Source organism: Rhizophagus irregularis, chromosome 23, assembly GCF_026210795.1.
Source record: "Rhizophagus irregularis chromosome 23, complete sequence".
NCBI lineage: Eukaryota > Fungi > Glomeromycota > Glomeromycetes > Glomerales > Glomeraceae > Rhizophagus > Rhizophagus irregularis.
Window position 1 is genome coordinate 499,282 of NC_089451.1, and position 16,008 is coordinate 515,289.

The 16,008-nt window shown below is 27.9% G+C and overlaps 6 protein-coding genes across 7 annotated transcripts; 4 read left to right on the forward strand and 2 right to left on the reverse strand.

Annotated features, from left to right (window-relative positions):
* Window positions 1-320: 320 nt before the first annotated feature.
* Window positions 321-1,511, forward strand: OCT59_015090. 2 transcript variants are annotated; one of them, XM_025321917.2, is made up of 5 exons: window positions 321-454; window positions 531-574; window positions 695-903; window positions 998-1,070; window positions 1,146-1,511. In XM_025321917.2, exons 1-5 carry the CDS (start codon window positions 352-354, stop codon window positions 1,188-1,190), a joined length of 474 nt encoding a protein of 157 aa, XP_025167608.1. In that variant the 5' UTR covers window positions 321-351; the 3' UTR covers window positions 1,191-1,511. The 2 variants fall into 2 exon arrangements, with proteins under 2 accessions (XP_025167608.1, XP_066002610.1); XM_066139765.1 differs by having other exon boundaries at window positions 1,000-1,070.
* Window positions 1,341-3,309, reverse strand: OCT59_015091 (uncharacterized protein; the record flags this gene model as incomplete). Its single annotated transcript, XM_025311861.2, has 5 exons — window positions 1,341-1,624; window positions 1,684-1,749; window positions 1,822-2,386; window positions 2,464-2,983; window positions 3,073-3,309. 5 exons carry the CDS (start codon window positions 3,307-3,309, stop codon window positions 1,534-1,536), a joined length of 1,479 nt encoding a protein of 492 aa, XP_025167609.1. The 3' UTR covers window positions 1,341-1,533.
* A 459-nt stretch (window positions 3,310-3,768) lies between these two features.
* Window positions 3,769-5,597, reverse strand: OCT59_015092 (uncharacterized protein; the record flags this gene model as incomplete). Its single annotated transcript, XM_025321918.2, has 6 exons — window positions 5,423-5,597; window positions 5,264-5,335; window positions 4,831-5,195; window positions 4,479-4,752; window positions 4,005-4,404; window positions 3,769-3,929 (listed from the first exon to the last, which is right to left on the reverse strand). The coding sequence occupies exons 1-6, from the start codon at window positions 5,576-5,578 to the stop codon at window positions 3,769-3,771; spliced, it is 1,428 nt and encodes a 475-aa protein (XP_025167610.1). The 5' UTR covers window positions 5,579-5,597.
* A 1,421-nt stretch (window positions 5,598-7,018) lies between these two features.
* OCT59_015093 (uncharacterized protein) lies at window positions 7,019-8,078 on the forward strand. The gene has a single exon (XM_025321919.2). The coding sequence runs from the start codon at window positions 7,366-7,368 to the stop codon at window positions 7,810-7,812; it is 447 nt and encodes a 148-aa protein (XP_025167611.2). The 5' UTR covers window positions 7,019-7,365; the 3' UTR covers window positions 7,813-8,078.
* A 158-nt stretch (window positions 8,079-8,236) lies between these two features.
* Window positions 8,237-10,568, forward strand: OCT59_015094 (uncharacterized protein). Its single transcript, XM_066139767.1, has 9 exons — window positions 8,237-8,276; window positions 8,519-8,790; window positions 8,866-9,059; window positions 9,122-9,360; window positions 9,426-9,498; window positions 9,577-9,955; window positions 10,032-10,146; window positions 10,223-10,298; window positions 10,386-10,568. The coding sequence occupies exons 2-9, from the start codon at window positions 8,544-8,546 to the stop codon at window positions 10,512-10,514; spliced, it is 1,452 nt and encodes a 483-aa protein (XP_066002611.1). The 5' UTR covers window positions 8,237-8,276; window positions 8,519-8,543; the 3' UTR covers window positions 10,515-10,568.
* A 190-nt stretch (window positions 10,569-10,758) lies between these two features.
* On the forward strand, window positions 10,759-14,674 carry OCT59_015095 (uncharacterized protein; the record flags this gene model as incomplete). The annotated part of the gene is made up of 10 exons (XM_066139768.1): window positions 10,759-10,918; window positions 10,991-11,112; window positions 11,173-11,380; window positions 11,451-11,630; window positions 11,708-11,948; window positions 12,028-12,181; window positions 12,254-12,467; window positions 12,538-13,044; window positions 13,129-13,696; window positions 13,762-14,674. The coding sequence occupies 10 exons, from the start codon at window positions 10,759-10,761 to the stop codon at window positions 14,642-14,644; spliced, it is 3,237 nt and encodes a 1,078-aa protein (XP_066002612.1). The 3' UTR covers window positions 14,645-14,674.
* Window positions 14,675-16,008: the final 1,334 nt, after the last annotated feature.

Sequence of the window (16,008 nt, forward strand, 5' to 3'; positions counted from 1 at the left end):
TAATTCGTTTGATTATAGTTAAGAGAGGTTATGAATGTCATTTTTAACTTTTATATTGAATTTTGTAAAAGTTGACTTTATTAAGAAATTGATATTCAAAATCTCCATTTTTTCTCTAAATAAACTTGCAAAAAAGCAAAAATGCGTATAGGATTTGATTTTAAAAACTGCATAGTGCTTTTTACTATGAAAAAACATGAACACGGTAAATTTTATCATCTATTTTGGAAATGATCTGCAAACTTTGATCACGTGATAGAAATTTGGTGGTAATCATGTGATCATGAGACTAAAAATCACTGATGAGAAAAAAAAAGTCCAAAAAATTTTTTTTTTTTATAAAAGAAAGGTATGCAGATTTTCGTGAAAACTTTGACGGGTAAGACTATCACCCTTGAGGTTGAGTCATCCGACACTATTGATGCTGTCAAGACCAAGATACAAGATAAAGAGGGTAATGAATTTAATTTTTACGTTTTATAGTTTTAAACCATGAAATAACATTTTTGTAATTTCATTAAATTCTAAAGGAATCCCTCCTGATCAACAGCGTTTGATCTTTGCCGGAAAGCAGGTGAAATCTTTTTCTTTCAAATTAATCTTATTAAATGATCCAATTCATTCTTATTGCATTCTCATTGCTCAAAAACTTACTGATCATATGACTATTAACTAACCTATCTAAAAATAATAGCTCGAGGATAATCGTACTCTTTCTGATTATAATATCCAAAAAGAATCAACCTTACATTTAGTTCTTCGTTTGAGAGGTGGTGGTAAGAAACGTAAGAAGAAAACCTACACCACGCCAAAAAAGATCAAGCACAAGAGAAAGAAAGTCAAATTAGCAGTACTCAAATATTACAAGGTTGACGATAATGGCAAGATTTCGCGACTTCGCAGGTCAGAACTAATAAAGATTAATCTTTAAATTTTGCCTGATATGTTTGCCAGTGAACTGAAAATTTTCGCGCGATTTATTATGATCATCTTTTAGAGAATGCCCAACTGCCACATGCGGTGCTGGCATTTTTATGGCATGGCATTATGACCGTCAATATTGTGGAAAGGTAAAAGTTTATTTACGTATTACTAGATAAAATCTATTTAAATATAATAATAAGTTTATTTTTAATTCTTGATAGTGTGGCTTAACTTATGTATTTAAGAAAGAAGAAACTGAATCTTAAATCTTGAATAAAAAGTATATAAGAGAAGCAGTGATAAAAAATTATCATTTTTTTTTTTTTAATTCATTGTGACGATGATCTAAAATAATAAAATTATACGCTAAGTTATCAATACATACTGGTTACAGCAAGTAATAATTAGTAAATCTTGATATTTAACTATATTCTTTATCCTTTATTCTTCCAAATATGTATTAATGTCATAGTAATAATAATAATTCATACATTATTCTCTCTATTTTATTATATATATCTACAAACTATGTAAAACGATACATTGACGAGAGAATAAATGTATTTATATATATATACACTATTGTTAATATTCACTTTTAGATTTGTTTTAAGATTCACGTATTTTATCCACATATTCGGCAATATTATCGAATGTTAATTTGACCAATTGACGACGAGATAATGATTTCTTGGTGAACCTATTAAATGACAAATTAATAAACTTATATCAGGTAAAAGCAATAAAAAAAAAACTTACGGGCATGTATCTTTTGACTCGGGTGATCTTAGAATTCTAGTCCATGTCTGATAGTCACACACATACCTGTTCGAAAAATTAAAATTTTTGTTAATTAATACCCGTTAACATGTTAATTGGGTAATAAATAACACTTACCCATCAGGAGAAATAGCCGGTTCGTTCATTGGTTCCAAAGTAATTGCATCTTTCATATCCGGTAACGGATTCCATGGATTAGGACCGCCAATGGGTTTTTTAATCCAGGAATCAACCTGATTTTGTCCTGAAAATTTCCTCGCACGTTTCATTTGGCCATTAGAAGCTAGGGACTTAACAAGCTTATCGTAATTTACACGCAATGGTTGCACCGGACAACCATCAAATTCGGAAATTTGACCAATCATAACTAATCTATTGTATTCAAATTGACATTGAAATCCTGTTCTATTTGGAATATTACGTGAGACTAGCCCAAATGGAAAATTTTTAGCTTCTTCCATATTATCACCAGCAGAAATACTATCACAACGTCGGCTAATCTCTGATAATAATAGTTGCCTTTCTTCATCTTTCCAGTCTTTATCTGCACAAAATGATTCCCCGTCTCCAACAAATCGATAATAGTATTCATTTATGTCACTTTCTTGAACCATCTTTGTTAATAATCGCTGTAAAGTAGGATCAGAGAATCCAAAGTACAATGGCCCTGAAATACGCGTCGCTTTTAAATAAAATTTTTGCATTAGCCTTAAATGTTAATTACGTCACGTGCTTCAAAGAAAATATTTAATGACGTACTTCTTGAACCTTTGTAAGAAATACAAATCGTTGTCCATGGTTTTGTGGGAGTATTTCCTACAAAAGTAGCATTAGTTGTTTGGTCTGTTACAATGAAACGTGGATTCCCGGTTTCTGGATCTTCATCAATTGACATAATGAAGGACCTATTTTTTTCAACACGCATGGCTTTATAATTAATTGGAATTGGGTGATGATATAACGATCCTGGATTTGACCACCAAGCAGCCGTCGACTTGTGATAACTACCAAGACTGATAATAGTAGTTGGTGTAGATGGAAGACGATAGGGGAAAGTGATGCTTTCGAGCGGATCTACAGGATCCAAATTTTCATCTTCGGAGCCGCTTTCAATACATTCCGCAGTATCTCGAGATGCTGGTTTTAACATATTACGAAATTTTTGTGCACCCTTTCCTGAAAGTCTATTAAGTACATCTTGTTCATTATCGTTACAAATAGATAGAGCCAATCGTGCTTCATCTTCTGTCAAATCCGAAGCGAATAAAATTGTTTTGACCTTAAAACGATCATTATTAATATGTATAAATACATATTTACTTGTATTATATTAAATGATTATATAATACGCGTTTTTGTTACTTATACCTTTTGACAAACGTCTTTTTCCACAAATGCGTTATACTTTGATCTAACTTCGAGAACACGCTTTAAAATAAGTTGTTTTTGCTCTTCGGTAACGTCAGGCCCATCAAGAAACTGTGGTAAAATAACACTCTCTTGCTGTTGCTGCTGTTGCTGCTGCTGTGGGGCTGAACTTGATGGCGCAGAAGATATTTGATTACGACGTGCTTTAGTTGTACGCAATACACGTTTTATTTTCATATTTTAAATACTAAAAATTAGGTAAACCTTGATAGTTTTATATAGTTGGTTTTCGTTGGTTCGTGTGATATGAGAGAGAGGATTTTGCGATTTTTCTCTCACGTATTGTAGTACTGATAGCCAAAGTGATTTATTGCTTAATTTAGTAATTTAGAAGATTAATACTTTACATGGTAATCTTGCAGCTTTAATTAAAACTCCTATTGGCCTATAACCCAGATTATCAAAGTATGTCGGAATTTCTTTTTCTATTTTTTATCTATAAATACTATAATATAATATATCATGACTCAGAATTAAATGTTATTAAGTGTTACTTTTAATTATTATTCATTATTTAATAATGTTAATAAACATTTTGTAAATATATGACGCGTCTTTGGAGTAACAAAAATAGTCATTATAGACTTCAAAATTTCTTTATTACTAAGCCCGTGTAAAACTAATGATATAATTAATTTACAACACATCATTTGGCGAGTTGCTATTTGATTCATCATTTTCATTATTCTCGTTATTTGACTCATTATAATTGTCTAAAACTATATCATTTAACCCGAGAAATTCGTTTTGTTCCCAGGTTCTTTCATAATGTTCAATGGTCATATTAGGGTCAGGATCTATTAAAATTAATTAATCAATTATTCAAAGAGCATCAAAAAAAAAGAAGAATTTCAGACTAACTTAATTCTTACCTGGAGCATAAGGATTCTGTAAATAACTATTATCAAGAGGATCATCAAGTATTAAAGTAACGGGTAATACCTCACCACTAATAACACTATTTAATTTATCCATAAATTTTTGAAAAACAACTTTTCTCTCATTATTCACACTATCTCCATTAATGAAAGGAACTTTTTCTTCTAATTCATCATGAATTTGTTTTAATAAGCCTTCAACGGTCGTAAAACGACCTCCAAGTGTACCAGATGTTAACTCTAATTCTGCTTCAGGTATACTTAGACCACATGTTTCACTTTTTAAGATATCTCTTGACATATCATCCAAATCTTCAATTTTTAATGTAATTTTCTTGCCAAGCGGGGATATACATCCGCCTGATTTAACCTCATTAGATTTATACCCGCAAACCTATAAATGAATTTAAAAAAATATGTACTTAGTTAATATTGGGTTAATAAGTGAATACAGAGAAATTTACTTACATCACAAGTTGTTGCCATTATAATAACTTCTTTGAAATGAGGAATGTTTAATACATGCATTTTAGTTTCACTTGGTGCGTTACAATGAGAACAATTTTCCGGAAATATCATGACTTCTGGAACATCATTGTCACCATCATCAGTAGTTTGTGTACTGTCTTGTTGGTCATCAGGAACGGTTAAACCTAACGAAATATCCATATCACGTGTTCTAAAGTAATGTCTAACGTGAAGTTTCGGATCTGAAGTTGTGACACACAAACTTTCAATATAACTAATAAAAAAAAAAGTTTTTGTCATCATTCTTATAGCTAATGACCAAATACTTAACCCATGTTTCTTATAATCATACCTATTGCCAGCAGGATCATCAACTATAATAGTAAAGGGTTCTTTGTTCTCCAAATAACTTTTCAACTTTTGTATTATAACTTCAATTTTTTCATAATTTATTTCATCCATTTCTTTTCTAACAGGTTGATCCGCTGATAAATCTTCAACTATACTTGAAATTATTCCTTCTACAGTCGTAAGATGACCTCTTTTTGTTGTAGCAGGAATTTCCAAATCAATTTCTTTGATTTTTATTGAAGCAGTTTCGGATTTTACTAATTGACGATCTAAATCTTGTTTATCATCAATCGTACATGTGTATACACTTCCCTTTTCTGATATTACGCCAGCGAATTGAACTTCATTATTATTAAACCCACAATGCTAATTAAAAAGAATGAAATTAGTAAAAAAATTGAGTTATTTTGAATATAATAAAGTTTGTTAATTACCTTACAATCAAAGCTCATAATAACAATATCTCTCCAATGTGGGATTTTTGTTAATAACAATTTTGTAATTCCCTATTGACATACCAAATTTAATTCCCAAAAATCAAGAAAAAAAACAAAATCGTGTATCAAATTTAAATTTTTTATTGATTAAAGTACATTTTCACCACAATTAACACAATAACTTTCAATTTCGGTTGGTTTAACGTCATCATTATCAACTATTTGCCCTATATTTTGAAATAAATTTTCTTGGTTTGTCTCTTGATTATTAATGTTAACATTGTCATCACTCGAATTCTCTTGACTCGACATATTGTAACAAAGAATACCTAAAAAAACAAAACTTATTTTGAGATTTATTTTTAAAAATACGTTTCACGTGAAATGATCGTAAACACACAATTTAAATCGGGTAATTATTCTCAGGGGTAAAATTGGATTGCATACTATTAACAGTTAAGCATATTTTTTTTTTTTTTTAAATAATATTAATATTAGTTATATGTTTATATAAAATAGTAGTATATTACTTTTTTTTTTATAATTAAAATAATATATTACTAATATTATTTATTAGTTAAGTACATTTATTATTTGTTATTTGTTATAAAAAAAAATGGTAGATTTTGATGCATTTCTAAGATAATTTTATTATGGAAATTCTTTTTATATCAATACTTATGATTCGGTAATATTTTAGAAGATTATAGTTAGTTAATAAAATTAGTATTACATGTATACGTACATCGGTCGTTATTTCTAGAAGGATAGAGAAGCATGATGTAAAAAACTTTATATGTATATGATTGACATTATTTTTTCTTTTGACATTATTTATTGTTTTTCAAGTATACATCATCAAGCATTAATGTATACAGTACATTTAATTGTTTTTTTAATTGATAAATTAAATTATTATTATTTCATGATGAAATTTGTCCATCAATAATTATCTGTATTCGTTGTTTTATATGTTCGATATTTTTGACGACTTTATATAAAAGATATACAATATATAGAACATCCAAAAAATCGAAATTTTTTCATGTGCATCCGCACATTCCGACATATGGGGCTGAAAATATTTCCGTTCCCGTTCCAAATCGTACTCATTATATTCATTATGTAATTATGTAAATCACATTGTGATTAAATAGATTAAAAATAAAAAACAGATCGATGTAAAAGTACAATAATTACGATTTACACTATCTTTATTCTTTTACTAATAAAAATAAAATAAATAAACCATGATTTTTTTTTTATATAAAATAAAATTATAATTATAATATTATAAAAGTTTTAATAATAAAGAAACTAATTATACTAAAATATCGAAATAAAAAATAAGGCTCTGGATAGCAAAAAAAGCATTTGCATCTGAAAATTTTCCTTTCGGAAAAATAAATAAATAATAATCTAACCATTTTTCAATACATTTGCTAACCCAAATTTTGAATTCATTATAAAGTAACACAACCAATCAATAAAGTTATGATGAATTCACGCATCATGGTGTGGGAATTGTTTAATTGAAAAAAATACGCGTTTTATAATATAATATGACTTTTTAAAAAAATTGTTCTATACTAAGTAAAAAAGAGGTGAGATTCTCATTAATGACATCAATGTTTTTTATAACTTTTTAAAAAAATATTAAATGATTGGTGAAAAATAATTGAATCATTGAAATAAGAGAACATGACGTCATATTAAAAAGATATAAATTTTTTTTTTATTCGTGTGAACTCGGAAAAATTATTTTATCAATCATATAAAAATTATGACAGATCAAAAAAATACTTTTCTATATTTTTTAAGATGCGATTTATTCCTTTTTCTTTTTTAAATCTCCTTATAAAGCTTTGACATTTATGATTTTCTTTTCCATTTTTTTCTTATATCGATTCTTTTTTCTTTCTTTTTTTAATAAGAAAACGAGTCCCAATAACGCGTAACATACAAGATTTTTTGTTTCCTCCCTTCCCTTAAGTTATAAAAAAAAAAAATTTAAAGTTTTCTTTCTTACCAAAATCTATCAATACAAGTTTGTTACGAGTAAAGTTTTCGCCTTCTTACTTCCCTCCCTTAACTAAAATATGCCATCAGAAAGATCGTCGTTTGATAATTCTAATAATAATAATAATAACAATAATAATCGAAATAATTATGAAGAACAATGTTATCAACAAATGGATAATCCTATATCAAATTGTAATAATAATGGTATCAATGGATTATCTTCAACGAAAACTCATCAAGGTAGTGATCCTATGTCACAAATAATACTTCAAGATCGTCGTCATAGAAATCTATTGGCAAGTAAAAAATATCGAGCAAAGAAGCAAAAGTTAGATCGAGAAAAGAATGAAATGATTCAATCTTTATCAGATGAGAATCAATCATTGAAACGAAAGGTGCAAGAATTAGAATTTGAAAATAAAAGTTTAAAAGAGATTATGAGTAGGTTAACAACTTCTTCGGCTGCTTCGATATTGGATAGAGAAAGATTATGTAGAAAAGGTGATAATCAATGTAATCAATGATACATATTACATATATATATATATATATATTTTTTTAAGTAATTATTATAATTATGTTTCAAACTTTAATATTATGTGCATTTATATATGCGTATGATCACAATACGTTACGCGTTATTTTATTACTTTAGTTTTAATATTTAGTTAATTTTTTTATTTGTCAATCTTAATTCTTTTTATATTTGCTTATATGCTATGTGTGTGTATATACATCTCAAACATTTTACGAAATAAAATGTTTCATCTTTAAGTATCGTATCGTCCAAAAAGCATACTTTAACACGGATGCTGTAATTTGCTATAATTGGGAATTGATAACAGATCGTTTTAGTGTGTAAACCCTGATAATTTGGCGTAATCTAATTGGTAAATTTTTTATTATAAAAATTTCTCCCCCTTTTTTTTACTTCGATCTTTTTTTTTTTTCCTAATTCAAAAGTATAAACCCAAGTTCCGTTTTATAGGTAAAGCAATTTAATTTTTAGCTTGTAATCGTCTTCAATTATTTTGTTACAATGACGAATAAATTGTTGGCACCAGTCTGAAAATGACTTGATGGATAAAAACCCAGAATGTTCTCTATAATAATATACGCATTTGGAACATTCCCGAGTTAACAAAAGAAAAAACAAGGCGATATATCAATTTTAAGAGTAATTTGCAAATATATTAATGCACAATTCTTTAATTATAATTCCATTATTAGTTAATTAATTATCATATTTGAAACAATGAGCGATTCAGATCCAATAATAAAGTTATCGGAATCCAATATACTCGCTATATTTTTAGTCTTTATTGTGTTATTTCGACTTATCGGCATATATTTTCAAAACCGTTCTTTATCAATTGGATTGAACATCTCAAAAAATGTTACACTTATTGTATTGGGTGACATTGGACGTTCCCCAAGAATGCGGTATCACGCTTTGAGTTTTGCTCAAAATGGTTGGACGGTTGATTTCATAGGTTATGATGGTAATATCTTTTTTATTTTAATTTAGCTAATTAAGAATAGTTCAATTAAATAATCTCCTTTTCCATCTTGATCAGGCACAACACCTTCTCAAATTATTGATAACCCGAAAATTAAAATTCATTATATATCACATCCGTGGCGTCTTCCGGAAAATGTGCCAAAGATGTTATTTCTTTTATTTGCTCCGATAAAAGTTTACTCCCAAATTTTGATTTTATATTGGACTCTTCTCTTTAGAATAAATCGACCTGATTTCGTTCTTGTTCAGGTGCTTTTTGATACTTTAAATCTTTTTTTTTTAGTATTCTCCTGACTTTAATTTTTAAATAGAATCCTCCAGCGATACCTACATTGATGATCGTACAATTCGTATGTTGGTTACGTTCAACAAATTTAATTATAGATTGGCACAATTTTGGATATACTATTCTAGGTTTAAGATTAGGTCACGATAGTCGTATTGTAAAAATTGCAAAGTGGTATGAAAAGCTTTATGGAGGTCGAGCTCATGCTCACTTAACTGTCAGTTCTGCTATGCATCGTGAGTTGATGTATAAATGGGATGTCAAGTAAGTAAATTTTATCAAACATTTATCTGTATTAGCAATATTTTAATTAATTATTTTATATTTAGAGGTAAAATCGTTACTTTATATGATAAACCTCCGGCTCATTTTAGAAGATTAACTATTGATGAAATACATGAGGTAATATTATTATTAATCGAAAGAAAATTAAATAAATACATTAAAAAAAAATGTTTATTTTCATTTATTCTATTTTAGTTTTTATTAAGAATTAATTTAGAAGAAATAATATTAAAACAATCAATTGGTTCTGAATTTTTACCACCATCATCTACTAATTCAACTTTATTAACAACAAAATCTTTGGCCGATAATACTGTAAAATATCGACATGATCGACCAATATTAATCATCAGCAGTACAAGTTGGACTGCCGATGAAGATTTTTCAATATTACTTAAAGCAGCACAAAGGTGTGATGAAGTAGAGGATGAAACTTTTCCAAAATTACTTTTTGTAATTACAGGAAAGGGTCCTTTAAAAGAAAAGTATGAAAAGGAAATTAGTAAAATGTCGATGCGACGTGTGAGAATTATTACGATGTGGCTATCAGCAGAGGATTACCCGTTATTATTAGGTATTATACTAAATTAGAAAGTATGTAGTATGTTATATAGTGGTAATGATGAAGAAACTAATATAGTGATTATTAGGTTCGGCTGATTTAGGAGTTTGTCTTCACACATCTTCATCGGGCATGGATCTTCCCATGAAGGTTGTTGACATGTTTGGATGTGGATTACCCGTATGTGCAGTTGGATTTGATTGGTGAGTTAAAATCATACATCTTAAAATTTTCTTTCAAGTTAATCTAAAATAAATTTTGTGTTTTCTATCAACTTAGTCTTAACGAGCTGGTTCGACATAATAAGAATGGATTGATATTTAACAATGAAGAACAGCTTGCTGAACAATTAATTGTAAGTTTTCTTAATTAAATGTTATCTTTTGTGTAGTTTTAAAAATGTTTATTTATTTATTTATTTATTTCGTCGGTCCATATAAAGGATTTGTTTACTAATTATCCAGCAAATGCATCAAAACTTGAAAGTATGAGAGAAAATGTGTCTGAATTTCAAAAAGATCGATGGGACACAAATTGGGATCGAAAAATTTTGCCTTTATTAGAATCCTAAAAAAAAAAAAATATTTTACACTGTAAATTTAATAAATTTTTAATTTAACGGTTATATGTACTATATTATTTGGGGTATATAAACCTTTATTATTTAAGACTTTAAAAACCTTTATATTAAATTTAGATGCGTGATTATCTAGACGCGAAAATAAATAGCCAATCGTTGAATTGATCTACCATGTTACGCAAATATCGATGATAACTGAATAACGTGAATTGTGATAATCAATTGAATCGCAATTATGAATTCTCAGAAAAAACTCAACTCAGCACCTAAATTTTCATGGCCGCAATTGCGTTCTACGGACGCAAGTCTTGAAGTAGGAAGTTTAGGTGGCTGTTCTTATATAAGAAGTACACCACAAAGTATTTATTGGAGTTATATGAATGAGGCCCAAACTTGTAATAATAATTTCAAAATTTTAAAATAACCTAAGTCATAAATATAAAACTTATTTTTCTTCTTTGGTTTAGACCACGAGGGTTTTGATATAGAACAAATTACAAATGTCACCCAATTATTTCCTCATACACGTCGTCACTATCCTATTCCACAATATAGTTATTCCGTCGCAAAAGCTTATTATGCACAATCTGTAAGTAAAATTTGAATAAATACTCTATGCAACGCAGCTTATCTGACTATTTTATGGTAGGCTCAATTTTTATCAGACTCGTATCCGGAATTCGATATCTTTCCAGAATATATCGTTGATACTCTCTTCGAAGAATCATACAATGAAAGTAAAAATTTTGATCCTTATATGAGCCATGAACTAATAACCATCGGAAATTATGAATTTAGTCCTGGAATAATTAAAAAATTCATTTCTTTTCCAATTGGAATTTCCGGAACTGAATTGAGTAAAGATTTTTAATGTTTATAAGAAATAATATTTTTATTTATTTGTTTCCATTATTTATTCATGAAAAGATTTTATTCCTTTGTTTAATGAGAATAACTACCAAGATTCAGATTATAATTCAAACCAGCATAAATCAGGTTTAAACACAATGTCAACATTAAATTTTAAGACTCCTATAAGACAAGTGACATCTTCAATATATGAACATACTCCGGACAAAAATCTCGATACTTATAATTATTGTCCTTGTAAGATGATTATTATTATTTAGTATAGTAATATGATTTCAATGAATAACGTGATTTTTTAATATCGATTTCTATAGCTTTAATGGCAGTTCGCACGATCTCTGGAACTACTTTCTTAAAAGTAATAGTTCCTGAACTAGAAGATGCACAAGATTACTTAAAAGCAGTGGTATTGGATAGTGTATTGCATAAAAAAAAGGATATTTTTAATCACATGCACGTTACTTTTAATCCAATGATATATGGCGAGGCTGCTATTGTTGATGGCAATGGTAGTATTCATTTATGGAAGGGAGAAAGACACGAAGATTATTCAAAGTATAGATTTGATTGCATATAAAATAGATATTCTTTTTGTTATTTAATATTTATTTTTCTTGGATAATTGAATCTATAGATTATTCATTAAATACGATTTCAAAACGATAAGAACATCTCAAGTTGAAGTAGATTTATCTCCCAAAGATTTATGGAAGACTTGCGAGTATGGTGCGCATCCTCAAACTCTTCTTGTCGCTTCTCGAATTAGCGCAGATCTTTTTGATTTTAGGGTATTCTTTCTATATTCGAAAATATATATATGTAGTTTATTTGATTATTTACATTAATTTCATTTCATTTAGAGTCGTGACGTTACGTTAATTTATGACACTAATAATGAGGACAAAATATTTTCCTTTCAAAGATCACCTGTATATAATGCATTTGAATTCATTTTAACTACCCAGAATAATGTTATGCTTCTGGATCAGCGATTTCCTAAAAGACCAATGCTTATGTGGCCACATCATCATAGTAGTCCTCCTTGTGGAGTAAATATTACGATGAATGAAAAAAGTGAGTCATAGTTAATCTTGTATGTATTACAAGTATTATTCTTTCTAACTTTTCATATTATTATTATAAGTATCTATTGTTTTAACATGGTCAAAAAGTCCCCCTACTATAACAGCATTCCAATATTTAACTTCTGCATCCGGACCTGTAACATCCACATGTCAGCCTGTGTCAATCCCATCTTTTAATAAGCATCCATCATATTCTCGATCAAAGTATATGAGATCACCTTATACAATACGAGATGAAAATCAACAACAAAAACTACCATCACTTTCGAGCGTGTTATTAAGTAATGATTTTACACCAAAAAAAGCAGATAATAATTTAAACTCCTGCTTTAATATATTTCAACTTTCTCAGACTGGTGCTCTTTATTCGCAAGCTTTTCATGCTAAAGATAAAACTGACATCACTATCCGACCTAGTATACCATCAAATAGATTCAATTTGCAAATTATTGAAATGTCAGATTCAATAGCCTCATTGCATAGTTTAGCAGATATGGATGTTGGTACTATGCCTGAATTACGTGTGAAACAGAGTCAAAATTGGCATTTTGAGAAAATATGGGATTGTAAGTGTTTTCCGCTTTTCATTTTATATATTTAATTATTTAATGTTTGTTTTTTTCTTCGGAATTTAATGAACTTTTTTCTAGACATATCCAAGGACTTTAAATGTATATCTTTAAATAATATTTCACCTTTTGTTCTTAAAACTGGTACATTATTTATTTCGTGGGAAATTGTAGAAAACTTTTTTGAACATTATGGACATGTTGTTGGATTTAATTGTCAAAAAAAGTCTATTGTCAAAGACGTTAATGGAAATATCCAGTCCTTAACTTATGCTTGTATGGAAGGAAAGTTCTTCAACAAAAAAAACAATAAGCATAAAAAAATAGTTCCCTGTGAATGGAAAATTACAATTTCATATATTAAGTCTGATAAATATATTATCGTAACTAAGTTTTTAAATCAACATAATCATGAGCTTTTTTCGTCCTTATATAATTCTGAATGGTGGAGATCACATGTCATTGACAACACAAATATGAAAGCAATATCAAATAACCAAATAATCAATCAAAATAATAATGAGAGAGAAATCTTTATGAATTCTGATTTATTACAAGAAAATCAAGACATTTCCTTTGTGTCGTTTTTGAAAAAGGTTTATAAAGATAATCTTTGGATCTTAGATAACATTGGACATCCTTTGACATTGTATCCTTTATTTAATTTAAATTCATTTAATATTTAAAAATTTTTATTCCTTAAATATAATATAGATATGAAATATTAAAAAATATACCAGGTTCACATATTAATGATCTTGAGGTCCCACGTGTACAACAATTCTCTGAAACTCCCAAGATTAAAAAGGATTTATTGGAATTATCCGTCGAATGGTCTCTTTTTGATGTGAACTTTTTATTTGAACAATTATTGAATAGTGATTTTAATTCGGCTCCAACAACTTCTCAAATTTTTGAATTTTCAAATATTAATATAACCGACAAATGTCCTGCCGATATTGAGAAAGAGCTCAATTGTTACTTACGGAAAGTATATCCATTATCTGCAGATAATAATGAAAGTGGTGAGATAAATAATATACCAAATTTAAATAAGATTAAATATAGTCGTCAGTATGCTATAGAAGTAGTTTCAAAGGATCTTGTTAAGAGTTTACAAACTTTCATTTCAAAATCACGGAATTGTCCTAAATTTTCATTGTCATCAGATATCTTATCAGAACAACAACCAATCAATAATAATTCAACAAATTCTGATTGTTTTACAATTAAATGTAAAAAATCAATCAATAATGCTGATACAGAAAATAATGGATATGTAATGACAACAGCAGCACAAGAACTTTCTGATGATTGGATAATAGGTCAAGATCTCAAAGAATATGATTATAAATTTCTTGATGATTTTGAAAATATTACTAATGAAGCATTAACAAATCCAACATATAAATTAGAAGAAAATCAAATAGAAGTACATAACATTGAAAAAGAAAATCCTAATCCAATTATAGAGAATATCAATAAGGATATTGTTGTAGAGAATATTACTGAGGATAATGTTATTAATCAAAATACAAGTAATATTATAGAAAAACCAAAACCAAAGAAGAAATCACGAAAATCTGGATTTAGATAAAGTATAAATAAATTTATATAATTTTGGATTAAAATAATTCTTGAACTTTTGTAAATATATATATTTTTAATGAAATGTTTGCCATAATATTATAATATTAAGCCAAAAGATTACTTATTTTTATTTTTATTATATCGACAAGCCAAAAGAGGAAATTTGCATAAAAGATCACATGATCATATGCTAAATTTTGAATGATATTATTATACAATATTTTTTTTCGCATCTCTTTCCGGTCTCATAACTTAAGAACCCTTGCCTATAATATTTTTGAGGATGAACACGTTTGAGAAAAAGATCAGAATATGGAAACATCCTTTCAATTCCCACATTAATGAACACAACTGACATAATAATACAATAGGCCAATGAATAATACCACTAATAAAACAACTAAGATTGTTGGAAAAATTATAATCCACTTAATAAGATTCCTAAAAAATATATTATTTTTTTATCCATGTGAAAAAATTCTAATTTTTTAGCCTTTTATAACGATCCCATTAATAAATAATGTATCTATATTATAATTAGCTAAATTGTTTCATAATAACCAGTTTTGTAATATGAACGAAAAACTGGTGCATTAGTGTAGATACAAGAAATCATTCATGACGCAGTGTTTACTTTTTCATTATCATTCTAATGCACTATGCACCCTACACAATATACATACAAACTAATATTTATGTTTGAGGAATTCAGTAACAAAAACGGCTAAGAATCATTTGTGAAAGTTCGTTGATAAACATTCTTTCACTAAGAAAAAAAATCACGTGCGCGTGAATAATTGATCGTATTTTATTTTTGTATCAGAAACACGTATTTTGCAAGAAATTTTTATTTTTCTGAATGAGAATTAAAATAAAACATTTGTGAGGAAATGGGTTTAATTCTCTATGGTATAATTGACCAGTGGAAGTATATGGTTTATTCAATCCATCAATAGATTTTCTAATTAATCAGTAAACTATATAGATTTGCAATAATTGGAACTATGGTTAAAAAATTAATAACTCCTGTGAGCAATAGCACTTTTCCAATTTACTAAAGTAATATAAACCATTAAAGGCTTATATTCATATTAAATAACTTAAATCTAATTAGCTTAAATTAATAAAATTATGATAGTAATAACCTATTACCAATAATAATTCTAAATGTTTCAAAAGTTGAAAAATATTTAATAATTTGCTTTGATTTACTATATAATTAAAAACATTTGGAGATTTCACTTCTTCAAATATAATTCTATTTTTTTTATTTTTTTTTTTATCGAAAAGAATCTGAAAATCCAGTTTTCTTTCATATTTGTAATCATTAGATTTTTGTTATTCCTTTAATAACAATATCTAAAAACAAAA